This window comes from Salmo salar, chromosome 07 (genome assembly GCF_965601325.2).
Source record: "Salmo salar chromosome 07, fSalSal1, whole genome shotgun sequence".
Classification (NCBI taxonomy): domain Eukaryota; kingdom Metazoa; phylum Chordata; class Actinopteri; order Salmoniformes; family Salmonidae; genus Salmo; species Salmo salar.
Window position 1 is genome coordinate 43,690,001 of NC_138297.1, and position 17,808 is coordinate 43,707,808.

At 45.0% G+C, this 17,808-nt stretch overlaps 1 protein-coding gene across 2 annotated transcripts in view; it reads left to right on the forward strand.

The window, feature by feature from the left end:
- The window catches only part of LOC106609203 (metabotropic glutamate receptor 8), a 248,869-nt gene that overhangs the window by 170,186 nt on the left and 60,875 nt on the right, over positions 1–17,808 (forward strand). For both annotated transcript variants that reach the window (XM_045721976.2, XM_045721975.2), the window contains exons 4-6: positions 13,531–13,666; positions 13,873–14,027; positions 14,287–14,424. In XM_045721976.2, the coding sequence (XP_045577932.2) occupies positions 13,531–13,666; positions 13,873–14,027; positions 14,287–14,424 (429 nt within the window). The remainder of the gene's footprint in view (positions 1–13,530; positions 13,667–13,872; positions 14,028–14,286; positions 14,425–17,808) is intronic.

Sequence of the window (17,808 nt, forward strand, 5' to 3'; positions counted from 1 at the left end):
GTGTGTGTGTGTGTGTGTGTGTGTGTGTGTGTGTGTGTGTGTGTGTGTGTGTGTGTGTGTGTGTGTGTGTGTGTCTGTGTGTCTGTGTGTGTGGTGTGTGTGTGTGTGTGTGTGTGTGTGTGTGTGTGTGTGTGTCTGTGTCTGTGTCTGTGTCTGTGTGTGCCCGCGCGTGTGTGTCTGTGTGTGTGTGTGTGTGTGTGTGTGTGATAGTAAGGCTGTGTATCTGATATTAAAGCCATAGCTTATGCTGCAGGTTACGATCATCAGCTCTAGCCAGCTGCAAAGCCAACTGTAGGAAGTAGAGCAGAGCTGTAATATGTCTACTGACCTTTCAGATGCAGAACGGACAGAGGGTAATCTCTTTCACCCAGACTGACCTGGGTTCTCCTCTACTCCCCTCTATGTATGTGTGTAAGAGTGTACAAAATATTAGGAACACCTTCCTAATATTGAGCAGCACTCCCTTTTGTACTCAGAACAGCCTTAATTCGTTGGGGTATGGACTCTACATGGTGTCGAAAGCGTTCAACAGGGATGCTGGCCCATGTCGACTCCAATGCTTCCCACAGTTGTGTCAAGTTGGCTGGATGTCCTTTGCGTGGTGGACCATTCTTGATACATATGGGAAACTGTTGAGGGTGGAAAACCCAGCAGCGTTGCAGTTTTTGACACACTTAAACCGGTGTGCCTGGCACCTATTACCATACCCCATTCAGGGGAACTTCAAACATTTGTCTTGCTCATTCACCCTCCGATTGGCACACATACAAAATCCATGAAACATCCTTTTTTAACCTGTCTCCTCCCCTTCATCTACCCTGATTGAAGTGGATTTACCAAGTGACATCAACAGGGGATCATAGCTTTCGCCTGGATTCACCTGGTCAGACTATGTCACAGAAAGAGCAGATGTTCCTGAAGCTGGGTTATGCTTTGTGGGCTTGTATGAAGCGCAGGTTAGTCTTTTTGTCATTCATCTTTTTGGAAGCAGCTCTGCAGAGTGGTCACTAGCTAGCACAGCCACAAAGTCATAAAATCTGATTTTAAACCTAACCCTAACCTTAACCCTAACCTTAACCACACTGCTAACCTTAATGCCTAACCCAAACCTTAAATTAAGACCGAAAAGCACATTTTTGTTTTCTTGAATTTTTACAATATTGCCAATTTTGACTTTGCAGCTGGCCCATCTAGCGGAAATTGCTCAGTTCTGCCTCCAGGACAAGACTCATGACAATAAGCAGGCAGAGGTGATGGGAATTTGTGTGACCTCATTGCCTGCTGTAGCTACAAATCCCTCCAATTCACTAGGGGATGAATCTACCTACGTGGCACAGATGGGGAGAAAAAGAGAGAGGGATGAGGAGGAAAGGAAAACTGTCTAAACCCAGGCTTGTAGATGACCTTCAGCACCACGGCACCTCAGTCATTCAGGTGTGACTGGACTCCAAAATACTGCATATCCCCCCACTCAACACCTGACATCCCCCTTCTAGATCCTCTCTATTTTCCCCTCACTTCTTCTTCTCCTTGGCCAGAGGATCAGAGGAAGATTGATCTGACTGGTCAAAACTATTGATAACATGGTCTGAGGATTGAAAGCCCTTTGGCATTAAGGCTTCCTATAGATGCAGTAACATTGCTCTCTCTCTCGGTCTCTGGGTGGTGTCAAGTATCCTGCTCTGTGCCAGGAGTTTAATCTCCTCTGTTCTCTCAGTACCTCTCCATTCTCCCCCTTCTCCAGCTTCTCGCCCTCTTCTCCCCCTCACCCCCCACTCCCTCTCCACCTCTCTCCTCTTCTCATCCTCTACACCTCTACCCCTTCTCCCCCACCCTCTTTCCTCTACCTCACTCTCTCCTCTCCTCACAGCACACAGATCTCTCCCCCTTGCCTATCCTCTCCCTCTCTCCTTCTCTCAGCGCTCAGAAAGAGGCTGACATCAGCCAGTGTTCTCTGATGATGACAGGACTCCACAGTCCTCCCCAGACACACAGACCTACTGTCTGAGAGGGAGGGAGAGAGAGAGAGGAACAGGGAGAGGGATAGAGAGAGGGAGTGAGAGAGAGTTAGAGGGAGAGAGATGGAGGGAGAGAGATGGAGAGAGAGAGATGGAGAGAGATATGAAGATTTTCTGTTTGATGCAGACAGGCACAGACACAAAAACAAAGACACACACACTCACCACTCTCGCTGTACACACACACACAAGTACAACACAGAGGCACAAATGTCAAACACACACACACACACCAATTGTACCAGCTACTTCAAAGGCCCATGCTCCTCACCCCGGGGCTTGTAGCTAAGTGTGGCTCGGAAGTAAACTTTTATCCTTTTATAAACCAATGTGAGTGTTTAGAGCCGCGCTAATGATGTTTGTGTGTGTGTGAGCGAGAGGATGCTCAGCTGCCTTGTTTGTGTGTGTATGTGTGTTGATGTTTGTGTGTGTGTGTGTGTGTGTGTGTGTGTGTGTGTGTGTGTGTGTGTGTGTGTGTGTGTGTGTGTGTGTGTGTGTGTGTGTGTGTGTGTGTGTGTGTGTGTGTGTGTCTGTCTCTTTGTCTCTGTGTGTTTCTATCCATGTGTGTTTGTTTGCGTGTTTGTGTATGTGTTTAACAGTGGAGGATCCTCAGAGGAGGAAGGGGAGGACCATCCTCCTCAGTGAATTTGATAAAAAAAATAAAAATGGTAAAACATTGAAAACCTATACTAAATATTTTCACATGTCACCAAATAATTGATTAAAACACTGTTTTGCAATAGTCTACATTAGCCTCAATAGCACTCTGTAGGGTAGCACCATGGTGTAGCCGGAGGACAGCTAGCATCCGTCCTCCTCTTGGTGCATTGACTTCAATACAACACCTATGAGGCTATTGGTTCTCACCCCCTTCCATAGACTTACACAGTAATTATGACAACTTCCGGAGGACGTCCTCCAACCTATCAGAGCTCTTGCAGCATGAACTGACATGTTGTCCACCCAATCAAAAGATCAGAAAATGAATCTAGTACTGAAAGCATAAGCTACAGCAAGCTAGCACTGCAGTGCATAAAATGTGGTGACTAGTTGACTCAAAGAAAGTAAATTAATTTCTTCAAAAATGAAGGAGAAGCGAGAGAGAGAGAGATTTTGTCTTTTTTTTAACTTTCAGTTTCACTTACTTAGCTAGCAAATGCAGCTGGCTAGTTTAGTTACTCAAGTACACGGCTCAAACAGAGGGATGCTATGCTAGCTAGCTGGTTATGAGTATCCAACACAACACTGGAATTCTTCCACATCAAGGTAAGCTGTTGGTTTTATTAATATATTGCCACTGGAGCCCGCCTGTGTAACTGCTTACTGTCTAAACACTTTAACGTTACAGCATGATTGTAGCGGGATTACTAACACATTAGTTCCATTAGCTTCGTTGACTAGGACGTTACTTTAGCTAATATGGGGACACCGATGTAGGCTGTGTGTAGCGGTTATGGCATGGTTTGGCTTGGAAAGGTTTTTCACCTGGTCACATGCTGTATAGCTGATGTGTTGTTCATTGATGTCCACAAACAAAGTGTAATGTGAGAGGAAGAGAGTGCATAGAAGCCAGAATGAATACAACGTGGCTGCTATGATCAGGGGTGTATTCATTCCGCCGATTCTGTTGAATTTTTTTTCTTAAACAGAAGCAAACAAAACAGGGATAAATACCGGAATTTACCCAATAAAAACTATTGTTTGCAACTGTTGTGCTAATGATTACACCCTAGATAAGCTAGATGCAGGCAAGAGTGTGCAAGGCGGTATTGAATGTGTCACTGTCGGTCCATGTGTCACTGTCTGTCATCTCCAATTTTTCTCTTGATCTGTGTGTGCCTACGTTGTAAACTTTCATTCATAGGTTGCAGCAACCTCATGATGGGTATAGTGAAAATGTGAGTATCATGTAGTAGCCTAAACCCATCAATGTTACATTGAACTGGGTGAATGGAATATGAATGACAGTCATCCAATATGCTGTAATAGAAATAAGGCCATGCTCATGAACAAAAGAATCGTCCTCTGACCGCCACTGGTGTTGATGTTTGTGTGTGGGAGAGAGAGAGAGGAAATGCAGCTGCTACCAGGCAGTGAAAAAGCAACAAGCTCTCACAGCCTCACTGCAGAATTAGATGCTATAAAGGTATGCATTAAGGTGTCTGTAATAGAATAAATATGGCAAGAATGTAGACATTAATAATTGGATTTCTATAGCTTCCAAAATATTTTTTTTACAATGGTGGGGGAGTGCCAAGATGGAGGAACGGCGGCTTCAACACATCCTATCAGTCATCTAGTGTATATATAAATTATATAAATTAAATCATTAAATCATCAAGATTCGGCCCTCATTTCGAATCGTTAAGGTAAGGGTTAAGGTATGCGATAAGGCTGTGGTTCCCAAACTTTTTAGATTTCCGTACCCCTTCAAACATTCAACCTCCTGCTGCGTACCCCCTCTACCACCAGGGTTAGCACACTCTCAAATTTTTTTGTTGTTGCCATCATTGTAATCCTGCCACACACACACTACAGTGGGGGAAAAAAGTATTTGATCCCCTGCTGATTTTGTACGTTTGCCCACTGACAAAGAAAGGATCCGTCTATAATTTTAATGGTAGGTTTATTTGAACAGTGAGAGACAGAATAAGAACAAAAATATCCAAAAAAACGCATGTCAAAATTTTTATAAATTGATTTGCATTTTAATGAGGGAAATAAGTATTTGACCCCCTCTCAATCAGAAAGATTTCTGGCTCCCAGGTGTCTTTTATACAGGTAACGAGCTGAGATTAGGAGCACACTCGTAAAGGGAGTGCTCCTAACCGCAGCTTGTTACCTGTAAAAAAGACACCTGTCCACAGAAGCAATCAATCAATCAGATTCCAAACTCTCCGCCATGGCCAAGACCAAAGAGCTCTCCAAGGATGTCAGGGACAAGATTGTAGACCTACACAAGGCTGGAATGGGCTACAAGACCATCGCCAAGCAGCTTGGTGAGAAGGTGACAACATTTGGTGTGATTATTCGCAAATGTCAATATCCCTCGGCCTGGGGCTCCATGCAAGATCTCACCTCGCGGAGTTGCAATGATCATGAGAACGGTGAGGAATCAGCCCAGAACTACACGGGAGGATCTTGTCAATGATCTCAAGGCAGCTGGGACCATAGTCACCAAGAAAACAATTGGTAACACACTACGCCGTGAAGGACTGAAAGCCTGCAGCGCCCGCAAGGTCCCCCTGCTCAAGAATACATATACATGCCCGTCTGAAGTTTGCCAATGAACATCTGTATGATTCAGAGGACAACTGGGTGAAAGTGTTGTGGTCAGATGAGACCAAAATGAAGCTCTTTGGCATCGACTCAACTCGCCGTGTTTGGAGGAGGAGGAATGATGCCTATGACCCCAAGAACACCATCTCCACCGTCAAACATGGAGGTGGAAACATTATGCTTTGGGGGTGTTTTTCTGCTAAGGGGACAGGACAACTTCACCGCATCAAAGGGACGATGGACGGGGCCATGTACCGTCAAATCTTGGGTGAGAACCCCCTTCCCTCAGCCAGGGCATTGAAAATGGGTCGTGGATGGGTAATCCAGCACGTGCTCCCGTGTGGCTCAGTTGGTAGAGCATGGTGTTTGCAATGCCAGGGTTGTGGGTTCGATTCCCACGGGGGACCAGTACGGAGAATTTTTTTTTTTTAATGAAATGTATGCATTCACTACTGTAAGTCGCTCTGGATAAGAGCGTCTGCTAAATGACTAAACATTTATAAAAAATGACAATGACCCAAAACACATGGCAAAGGCAACAAAGGAGTGGCTCCAGACCTTAATCCCATAGAAAATCTGTGGAGGGAGCTGAAGGTTCGAGTTGCCAAACATCTGCCTCGAAACCTTAATGACTTGGAGAAGATCTGCAAGAGGAGTGGGACAAAATCCCTCCTGAGATGTGTGCAAACCTGGTGGCCAACTACAGGAAACGTCTGACCTCTGTGATTGCCAACAAGGGTTTTGCCACCAAGTACTAAGTCATGTTTTGCAGAGGGGTCAAATACTTATTTCCCTCATTAAAATGCAAATCAATTGATAACATTTTTGACATGCGGTTTTCTGGATTTTTTGTTGTTGTTATTCTGTCTCTCACTGTTCAAATAAACCTACCATTAAAATTATAGACTGATCATTTCTTTGTAAGTGGGCAAACGTACAAAATCAGCAGGGGATCAAATACTTTTTCCCCCCACTGTATATGATACATTTATTAAACATAAGAATACGTGTGAGTTTTTGTCACAACCCGGCTCGTGGGAAGTGACAAAGAGCTCTTAAAGGACCAGGGTACAAATAACAATAGAATAATAATCAATAATTTTGCTATTTATTTAACCGTCTTACATATAAAACCTTATTTGTTCATCGAAAATTGTGAATAATTCACCACAGGTTAATGAGAAGGGTGTAGTTGAAAGGATGCACAAAACTCTGCAATGTTGGGTTGTATTGGAGAGAGTCTCAGTCTTAAATCATTTTTCCCACATAGTCTGTGCCTGTATTTCGTTTTCATGCTAGTGAGGGCCGAGAATCCACTCTCACATAGGTACGGGGTTGCAAAAGGCATCAGTGTCTTAACAGCACGATTTGCCAAGGCAGGATACTCTGATCCAGAAATCTGGCAGTGGCTTCGAATTAAATTACATTTTCACAGAACCGCTTGATGCAATTTCGATGAGGCTCTCTTGTTCAGATATCGGTAAGTGAACTGGAGGCAGGGCATGAAAGGGATAATGAATCCAGTTGTTTGTGTCATCCATTTCTGGAAAGGACCTGCGGAATTGCGCACCCAACTCACTCTGGTGCTTCGCTATATCACATTTGACATTGTCCGTAAGCTTGAGTTAATTTGCGCACAAAAAATCATACAATGATGTAAAGACCTGTGTGCTGTCCTTGTTAATGCAGACAGAGAAGAGCTCCAACTTCTTAATCATAGCCTCAATTTTGTCCCGCACATTGAATGTAGTTGCAGAGAATCCCTGTAATCCTAGATCCAGATCATTCAGGTGAGAAAAAACATCACCCAGATAGGCCAGTCGTGTGAGAAACTCGTCATCATGTAAGCGGTCAGACAAGTGAAAATTATGGTCAGTAAAGAAAACTTTAAGCTCGTCTCTTAATTCAAAAAAATGTGTCAATACTTTGCCCCTTGATAACCAGCGCACTTCTGGATGTTGTAAAAGCGTTACATGGTCGCTGCCCATATCATTGCATAGTGCAGAAAAAACATGAGAGTTCAGAGGCCTTGCTTTAACAAACCATTTTCACTGTAGTGTCCAAAACGTCTTTCAAGCTGTCAGGCATTCCCTTGGCAGCAAGAGTCTCTCGGTTGATGCTGCAGTGTACTCAAGTGGCACCGGGAACAACTGCTTGCACGCGCGTTACCACTCCACTATGTCTCCCTGTCATGGCTTTTGCGCCATCAGTACAGATACCAACATGAGCAGCAGCTACGTTTGGCTACATATGGACCATTAGTGGAATTCCTATGAGAGAGAAACGGTGATTGGATTTTAATTATTTGACTAGACTACCTGTATTTGACATTGTGTTGTTATTTCGCCGAACACTAGATGGTTTAATTTGATTTTTGGCAGTAAAATGAGGCTACTCAGGCGAGAAAAAAACCTCACCCAAATGTATAGCCCCGTTAGAAAAAAGAAATGGAATGTTTGAAAATGTGAAGATTTATTATTCTTTTTTAAAATATTTGTTATTTTTTCAAATGTGAATCACATTTTTATTTGGCGTACCCCCGACAGCATTGCGCGTACCCCTGTTTGGGAATACCTGCGATAGGGTAAAAAAACTACAAAAAACAGTGTCCACGACTGGGATCAAACATGCAACCTTCTGATCCAGAGCCATGGGATTACATCTATCCAGTCACCCCCCATCACAACACACTAGCAAAACCCAAGCCTATTTGATGTTAATAGCACTCACTGTCGCCCCTAGTGGTCGGTTTTGAAGGCACTTCCCAACGTCCTCAGGACATAGATAGACATCCAATTTCGTCTTCAATCTTGAACAATCTCCCTGGAGAAAAAAACCCCAGTAGTGCTGTCAATCATGAGGCCCAGATAGGGTTGCAAAATTCCGGTAACTTTCTCCAAATTCCCAGGTTCTCCAGAAGGAAGATATCCGGACTCGGGATAGAATAAAGAGGAAATCCAGAGTCCTCCAACCAGGATCTCTTGAAAACCTGGGAGATGTATGTATCAACTTTAGGCCTGGATATATGAATAGCCTAGTTCTAGCGAGTGGTTTGGGGGGGTTGGTTCTACATGGATGTATATCTGTGCATTACATGGTTTGATACCTCATCAAGTACATGACGCTGTCTGTCTGTCTGCTGCAGACGTTTCATGTTAAGGAAAGTCTGATGTATGTGTGTGTATGATCTTTGTTTGATGTGTGTGTGATGGATGTGTGTGTGACGCTGGATGCTCTTAGATGCTGTTAGATGTCTGGCAAAATAACATGTTTTATTATCCTTGCCTATATGTCAGCTGAAGATGAGTGGGCTGCATAGACAGCTTTCCTAATTGAGTGTGTGTGGGTGGACCTATGCAGGTGCGTGCTTCTCTGAATGTATTCTTTGTAAATCTGTGACTGCAGCATGTGTGCTTGTGTGAGTGTGTGTCCATCTGTGCCGGTAGATGTGGTGGGAAGCTTCAGCCATTCCGAGAAGGTCTGAGAGAGCTTGCAGTGGCACAGACTCATCATACTGTGAGTGTGTGTGTGTGTGTGTGTGTGTGTGTGTGTGTGTGTGTGTGTGTGTGTGTGTGTGTGTGTGTGTGTGTGTGTGTGTGTGTGTGTGTGTGTGTGTGTGTGTGTGTGTGGAGGTGTGATTGTGGAGGTGTTCCACATTCAGGCTGAGAGAGAAATGAGAAGTGCTCGGGTTTTGTAGAGCGATGTCTCGTAATGAAAGATTTATCAGCAGCACAGCTCCTGCCTCTCTCCTCTATACACACGCACACGCACACGCTCACACCACACAGTCACCGCTACCGCTACAAAATGCCTGGTCACCTCGGCAGCTAGCGCTTTGAAGCTAACATTATTAGGCATTCTACTGAGCGGGAGGGGAACCCCCGTCAGGTTATAGGTGGACCTTCCTGCAGGAGGCCTTTTGCCTTTTGGTAGGCCGTCATTGTAAATAAGAATTTATTCTTAACTGGCTTGCCTAGTTAGATGAAGGTTAAATAAAAAGAGGAGCTGTTTGAAGTCAGGCCTCCCAGCAGGTAGGAGCACTCCTAGTGATGTCACAGCAGGAAGAACACACACACACACACACACACACACACACACACACACACACACACACACACACACACACACACACACACACACACACACACACATAGGGGTGAATCCTTCAGAAGGGTATAAATTAATTATATTCTCTCTGTCTGAACAAAATGTTTTATACTTTAACATGATGACATTGGTAGGTGAGCTAACAGAGAATAGAACAGTTTCCCACTGTGAAATTGACTTTTATAAAACTGTTCAATAAGTCACACAAGGCTGAGTTGTGATTCGCCGGTTGAATTATAATTTTTTTGGGAGATGAACAGCTTCTCTCTAAAAGCAGATTGTTCTGCCTGTGTCCAGAAGCAGAGTGAGAGGCACGCACGCACGCACGCACGCACGCACGCACGCACGCACGCACGCACGCACGCACGCACGCACACACACACACACACACACACACACACACACACACACACACACACACACACACACATCAACTACTGCTGCAGGAGTGGGTTTTAAGACTGAGAAATTATGGAGGAGAGAGAGCAGGGGGAGATAAAAGACAAAAAGGAATGTAGAGTAGAGGCAGAGAGAACAGCGATCTCGTCAGCATTCTTAATTCAATATGTTAGTGGGGTAATGGAACAGGAAAAAAACAAATTGGGAGAGCGAGTTCATTATCCTGGAAAGAGATAATGTGATCCAGCATTGGGAAACAGGCTGGATGTAATTATCATTGAATAGAAGCACGTTACACACCCTGATAAGGACCTTAGCCATACAGTTGAAGTCGGAAGTTTACATACACTTATGTTGGAGTCATTAAAACTCGTTTTTCAACCACTCCACAAATTTCTTGTTAACAAACTATAGTTTTGGCAAGTCGGTTAGGACATCTACTTTGTGCATGACACAAGTAATTTTTCCAACAATTGTTTACAGACAGATTATTTCACTTACACCACAATTCCAGTGGGTCAGAAGTTTACATACACGAAGTTGACTGTGCCTTTAAACAGCTTGGAAAATTCCAGAAAATGATGTAATGGCTTTAGAAGCTTCTAATACATTTACATTACATTTAAGTCATTTAGCAGACGCTCTTATCCAGAGCGACTTACAAATTGGTGGATTCACCTTATGATATCCAGTGGAACAACCACTTTACAATAGTGCATCTAAATCTTTAGGGGGGGTTAGAAGGATTACTTTATCCTATCCTAGGTATTCCTTAAAGAGGTGGGGTTTCAGGTGTCTCCGGAAGGTGGTGATTGACTCCGCTGTCCTGGCGTTGTGAGGGAGCTTGTTCCACCATTGGGGTGCCAGAGCAGCGAACAGTTTTGACTGGGCTGAGCGGGAACTGTGCTTCCTCAGAGGTAGGGAGGCGAGCAGGCCAGAGGTGGATGAATGCAGTGCCCTTGTTTGGGTGTAGGGCCTGATCAGAGCCTGAAGGTACGGAGGTGCCGTTCCCTTCACAGCTCCGTAGGCAAGCACCATGGTCTTGTAGCGGATGCGAGCTTCAACAGGAAGCCAGTGGAGAGAGCGGAGGAGCGGGGTGACGTGAGAGGCTAATTGACATCATTTGAGCCAATCGGAGGTGTACCTGTGGATGTATTTCAAGGCCTACCTTCAAACTCAGTGCCTCTTTGCTTGACATCATAGGAAAATCAAAAGAAATCAGCCAAGACCTCAGAAAAAAAATTGTAGACCTCCACAAGTCTGGTTCATCCTTGGGAGCAATTTCCAAACGCCTGAAGGTACCACGTTCATCTGTACAAACAATAGTACGCAAGCATAAACACCATGGGACCACGCAGCCGTCATACCGCTCAGGAAGGAGACGCGTTCTGTCTCCTAGAGATGAACATACGTTGGTGCGAAAAGTGCAAATCAATCCCAGAACAACAGCAAAGGACCTTGTGAAGATTCTGGAGGAAACAGGTACAAAAATATCTATATCCACAGTAAAACAAGTCCAATATCGACATAACCTGAAAGGCCTCTCAGCAAGGTAAAAGCCACTGCTCCAAAACCACCATAAAAAAGCCAGACTACGGTTTGCAACTGCACATGGGGACAAAGATCGTACTTTTTGGAGAAATGTCCTCTGGTCTGATGAAACAAAAATAGAACTGTTTGGCCATAATGACCATCGTTATATTTGGAGGAAAAAGGGGGATGCTTGCGAACCGAAGAACACCATCCCAACCGTGAAGCATGGGGTTGGCAGCATCATGTTGTGAGGGTGCTTTGCTGCAGGAGGGACTGGTGCATTTCACATCTCTACTATTATTCTGACATTTCACATTCTTAAAATAAAGTGGTGATCCTAACTGAACCTAAGACAGGGAATTTTTACTTGGATTAAATGTCAGGAATTGTGGAAAAAAACTGAGTTTAAGTGTATTTGGCTAAGGTGCATGTAAACTTCCGACTTCAATTGTATATCTTCCTGATCACGGGAGGTGAGTTGGACTTTTCATAAAGCACTGATAATCATATGATTTAAGATGATATGCAGAGAAGGAGACGGCTGTTGGAGTAGCAAGCCTGCAGAGTATGTTTCAATTCATTAATTAATTAACTCCCACTACATAATCCACTGGGGTGATATGATGCTAGATATGTGTGTTTACTGCCTCTACTCAGTCTCTGTATGTACACAAACTCCCACTGTGAAACATATTCCTGTATTGCTTTTCTCAGTAGCTTGTTAGTGGTTTTCACTTGGAGCTGTGTGTCTGAAGGGCAGGTGTACTGACCGCTAGGCTGCTATAGTGGAGCTGGTGTCACCACCAGGGTGCACTACAATACTCTGAGTCATCCACTGCCATCTGTCGCTCTTGCTCTTGCTCTCTGTCTCTGCCTCTCTCTCTCTCTCTCTCTCTCTCTCTCTCTCTCTCTTTATCTTTCTCTCTCTCTTTCTCCCCCTCTCTCTTTCTCTTTTTCTCAGAGATGTTCTGCCATGCTTGGTTCTCTGTAAGCGATGGGGTTTGTGTGTTCATAGAAAACTCACACTGGTCCCTACATGTCGACGATAACAAGTACCATCCATTAGAAAAAGAAGCGTTTGAAAGTTAACTCTGGGTGCATAATAATTTGTTTTTCTTTGATAAACAGTTTTTCGGCACATGAAAGAGCAATTTTTCAGTTCTTGGAAATCGGGACCATGCTTTGAGAGCGTGAATGAGAGAAACCACTGTGAAATGAATGGTAATTGAATTGGGAAAGAGGCTGAGTTTATTCAGAGTGTAATGACTATGGTTAGTTCACATGAGAGATGAGTTGAGAGATGGGTTTGAAGGAAGAGACGAAACAGCCAAGTGACTCACAGGACAAAAATAGAATAATATTGTCTTTCAAAATACAATTTGTTGGAATTCGTCTGTCAAAATTGTTGGTTGAAGGGTCAAATCAATTTGACCTGGAAGATACAACTTTAATAGCGCCGTGATGAGGCAGATGCTATGCCTGTGTTTGGGAACCCTTGTCCTCTATGGGACAGTTACTAATGACCTATCAATCCCCAGTACAACACATTGCGTAGCCCTATTATGAGACCGACTGCAGTGAGGAAGCAACAGAACAGAAGCAGGCCTGTTGGAGGGTGTCTCACACCAACCATTATTCTAGAGAGGGCATTCATTTGGTGCTAATTAGTATTTTTCTACGGGATTGTGGTGTGTGTGTGTGTGTGTGTGAGTGTGAGTGGAGAGAACGCTGCTTTGATTAAGTACAGTAATACAGAGCTCCGCAGACACTACAGATGTTCATTTAATGGCCTGGAACTTAATGAGACTGGCTGAGGAGACTCCAACACACACACACACACACTCCCCCATATCACGTTCCAAGGCTTATTATACGACACTACACTGTGAGTTATTAACAGCAATATTAAATATGAAATATGGCTGTGTGTGTGTGTGTGTCCGCTCCAATATGTCCTGTCACGCTGTGTTTGTGTAAATCCTGGTTCTGTGTGCTGGCGGGATTGCAACAGGCTGCCACTTCAGGATCAGGCACGTGACCAACAAACACTATTAGCTCTCTTTGTCTTTCTCTATCACAGCAGTGGGAGTCACAATGCTGTTTACGATGTTCCCATATTGATGAGGATGATTCAGATACTAATATTTTCTCTCTTTTTTTTCTCTTTTTCTCCCCCTCCCCTCTCTCCCTCTAGGTGGGGTGTGTATAGCCCAGTCTCTGAAGATCCCGCGTGAACCCAAGCCAGGGGAGTTTGATAAGATCATCATGCGTCTGCTGGAGACGTCCAACGCCAGGGCTGTCATTATGTTCGCCAACGAGGACGACATACGGTATGTCGTACAGCCCCCCCCAAAAAACAAACACACGACTACGCCTCTATAGCCTATTCCTACACCACTACACACACACCCTTGTACCTTTCTACCCCGGTATACCACGTCGGTCGTAAACTCCAGTCCTGACTCCTATCTCCCCTTCCTCTTTTTCTTCCCTCCTCTCCCTAACCCCTTTCTCCCTCCTTCTATCTCTCTCTCAGGCGTATCCTGAACGCGGCCAAGCACAACAACCAGACTGGTCACTTCCTGTGGGTGGGGTCAGACAGCTGGGGCTCCAAGATCTCCCCTGTGATTGGCCAGGAGCGGGTGGCCGAGGGAGCCGTTACCATCCTGCCCAAACGAGCCTCCGTGGACGGTACAGACAGAAGCCATTTTAGATGATAGTGTTTTGAGGGAAACGAGTTAGACTCAGTATACCCTCAACAAGGTTGACATCACTTCATACCAGATGTTTACACGTCTGTATTTACATGTTATGTCACTCACTGACCCCTCCTCTACCCCTCTCCCCTCCCCTTCACTCTCCTCTCCTCTTCTCCCCTCCTATCTCCTCTTCCACCTCTCCTCCGTCCTCTCCCCCTTCCTCTCTTCCTTCCTCATCCTCTCCCCCACAGCGTTTGACCGTTACTTCCGGAGCCGCTCTCTGTCCAACAACAGGAGGAACGTGTGGTTCGCTGAGTTCTGGGAGGAGAACTTTGGCTGCAAGCTGGGAATGCATGGCAAGCGCCCCGGAAGCCCCAAGAAATGCACAGGCAAGATACTATGGCGCTGGAGCACAAGAGAATGGCTATTGGCTCAGTACATGGTGAAGGATGGGTAGTGTAGGCCAGGAATAGTAGTAAAGCAGAGGAGTATGGGTAATCTAGGCTGGCAGAAGAGTTAATGCCCTATAATCATCCCTAGACAGGCTACTTAATATTAACTCTGTTCACACGTCATTGAGCATGGATAGCTTTACTCTCTAAGGAGAATGGTTTGTTCTATATGAACACCCGCTGTGTGCTCAGAGCTCTGTGCAAATGACATGAAATGATATGCAGAGTACAGTAGAGCCCCCTGGCTGGTCCTGCATGGATGAGTCTGGAGAGAAGTGTGTGTGACAGTGTGTGTACACAGTCTGTGCAGTTTGGGCTTGTAGAACAGTGTTTGTTGGTGTGTATAACTGTGTGTGAAATAGTGTGTGACAGTGTGTGTTCACACAGTCTGTGCAGTGTGGGCTTGTAGAATGGTGTGTGTGTGTATCAGTGACAATGTGTTTATCGGTGTGTGTCGACACAGCTGATATTTTGGTTCCAGATGAGATTTTGAGGTTTTTCAGTGTCTGACTCCATCACAGCTCGCTAGCCCCGTGTCCTGAAGGTCCACTTATACATGTGGTGAAGAACAGTGGTGATCGATGCTGTTTAAGATTTATTTTTTTTTGTTCATGAGCATGGCCTTATTTCTATTAAAGCGTATTGGATGATGGTCATTCATTTTCCATTCACCCAGCTCAGTGTAACAGCGATAGGTTTAGGCTACTACATGATACTCAGATTTGCCCTATACCCATCATGAGGTTGCTACAACCTAGCCTATGAATAAATGTTTACAATGAAGGATCACACAGGTCGAGAGAAAAATTTGAGGTGACAGACAGTGACACACTCAAAACCGTCTTGAATAGTCTTGCCTGCATCGAGCTGATCTAGGGTGTATTCATTAGTCCAACAAGTTGCAAACAGGAGTTTCTATTGAACAAAATCAGTTATGTTTGTCCCCGTTTTTGTTCCATTTGCTTCCGCGAAAAGTTTCCTTCAACACCCCTGATCACTCATAAACACAGTTCACTTTCATAGCAGCCACGTTGTATTCCTTCTCGCATCTATGCGCGCTCTTCCTCTCACCTTTTCAGCTGTATGTGACCAGGCGAAAGAACCTTTCCAAGCCAAACCATAACCGCTACACACAGCCTATATCGTTGTCCCCATATTAGCTAAAGAAATGTCATAGTCAACATAGTTAACAGAACTAATGCGTTAGTAAACAAACCCACTACAATCATGCAGTGACATTACAGTGTACAGTCAGTATGCAGTTTAGCAGTTACACTGGCGGACCCCGGTGGCAATAAATTAGTAAAACCAAAAGCTTACCATGACTTGGAAGAGTTCCAGTGTTGTGTTGGATAGTCATTGACCCCCCCCCCCCATACACACACACATTTTTCCACACTGCTATTCTCTTTTATTGTAACAAGCCTCTTGCAAGAGGGGTCTGTGTGTGTGTGGAATCAGGAGCAGGAGAGCAGATGGGTTCCAGGGAATCAAATGTTTTAATACAGGCGATCCCAAAGGCATAGCACAAACACAAAAGGTAACTGCACGAAATGTAGCATCCACCCACAGGGATAGGAATACAGTTCACACAGAGGAGAAACCTCAACTCCGAATACTAGCGAACACAAATGTCCACGGTAAAACACATACCGCACAAAACGAAACACAATCCCGTGGTGCAGGTACGCACCCCTTACCGTACTAATTATTAACAATCCCGCACACAGCCTAACCTGCAGCGGGGAAATATAAACCCACCGAATCAGATACAACAAGACACAGGTGTGACAAACCAGACAGTGCTAAACGAAAAAGGAAAATGGGATCGGTGGCAGCTAGTAGGCCGGCGACGACGACCGCCGAGCACCGCCCGAACAGGGAGAGGAGCCACCTTCGGTGGAAGTCGTGACATTTATTGTCTATGCATAGCCACTTTCCCTCTACCTACATGTAGAGTACCAGTAAAAAGTTTGGACACACCTACTATTTTCTACATTGTGGAATCATAGTGAAGACTTCAACGCTATTAAACAACACATATGGAATCATATATAGTAACCAATTTTTTTTTAAACAAATCAAAATACATGTTATATTTGCGATTCTTCAAAGTAGCCTCCCTTTGCCTTGATGACAGCTTTGCACTTTTGGGGAATAGGTTGTGTTAGTGTTTGCAGCATGTATCAGTGTATTCTAGCCAGTGTGTGTGTGTGTGTGTGGGTGTGGGGGGGGGGGGGGGTTAAATAGTAAGCTGTGTGAGCAGTTTTATCTGCACCTGTCGCAGGCTGCAGGACTATCAAACACAAAGACTGAGTCAGCAGCACTTCTGGACATCAGTGTGTGTACTTGTTTGTTTAGTGCAACACTTTTAATCCAGGTGGTTCTCTTTGAGCTTGTGTATAAAGCTGGAACATGCCCTCCCTCTCTCTCTCTCTCTCTCCTCTCTCTCTAGTGTCTCTCTCCTCTCTCTCTGTCCTCTCATTTTGAAGCCACTGTAGTAGGCACTCAGCCGAAGGTAGATAGGGGCCAGTGCTCTGGTGACTCTCTCTGGTGTGTCTGTGTATGGAGAGCCCTGTAGTGGCGCGGAGTGTCAGAGTCGATTCATTTCTAGTGCGAGAGTTCACGACCTTTGCATCATCAACACGGAAACCAATCAGCTGCCTCGGCTCGATCCTGCTGTTTGGGGTCATTGTCGTGACAGCTAGCACAGTGTGTGTGTGTGTGTGTGTGTGTGTCTGCGTGCGTGTGAGCCCTCTCCATACCTCTCTTGTCCTTCTGCTGGGAATACATGAATACAGTGGGCTAATGAGTATCACCCTCAGACACAACCCTATAGACCTCAATCAACAGTTGTACTTACAAAACACACACACACACACACACACACACCACACACACACACACACACACACACACACACACACACACACACACACACACACACACACACACACACACACACACACACACACCATGTTGAGAATCTCTGCCTAAAATGTACTGGATGTTCGTCAGTCTTGGCTGAGAACAGAGGGAACACAATGTCTCTTTTAGAATGGTTGATTCTATATCAAAACACTGCTCACAGAAGCACTGAGGTGTAACATATTTTCTTTACTCCTGTGTGCGTGTGTGCGTATGTGTGTGTGTGTGTGCGTGCGTGCGTGCGTGCACGTGAAAGTCTGAAGGATGGAGCCGTCAGCAGTCTGAGAGCTAAAGCTGCCTGATTCCCTCAATTTATTACCCGGTTGTTCCTGCGCGTGGTGATTTCCTCACCGGGGCCTAAACGAATCCGCTCACCGGTGAACGGGATTGGCT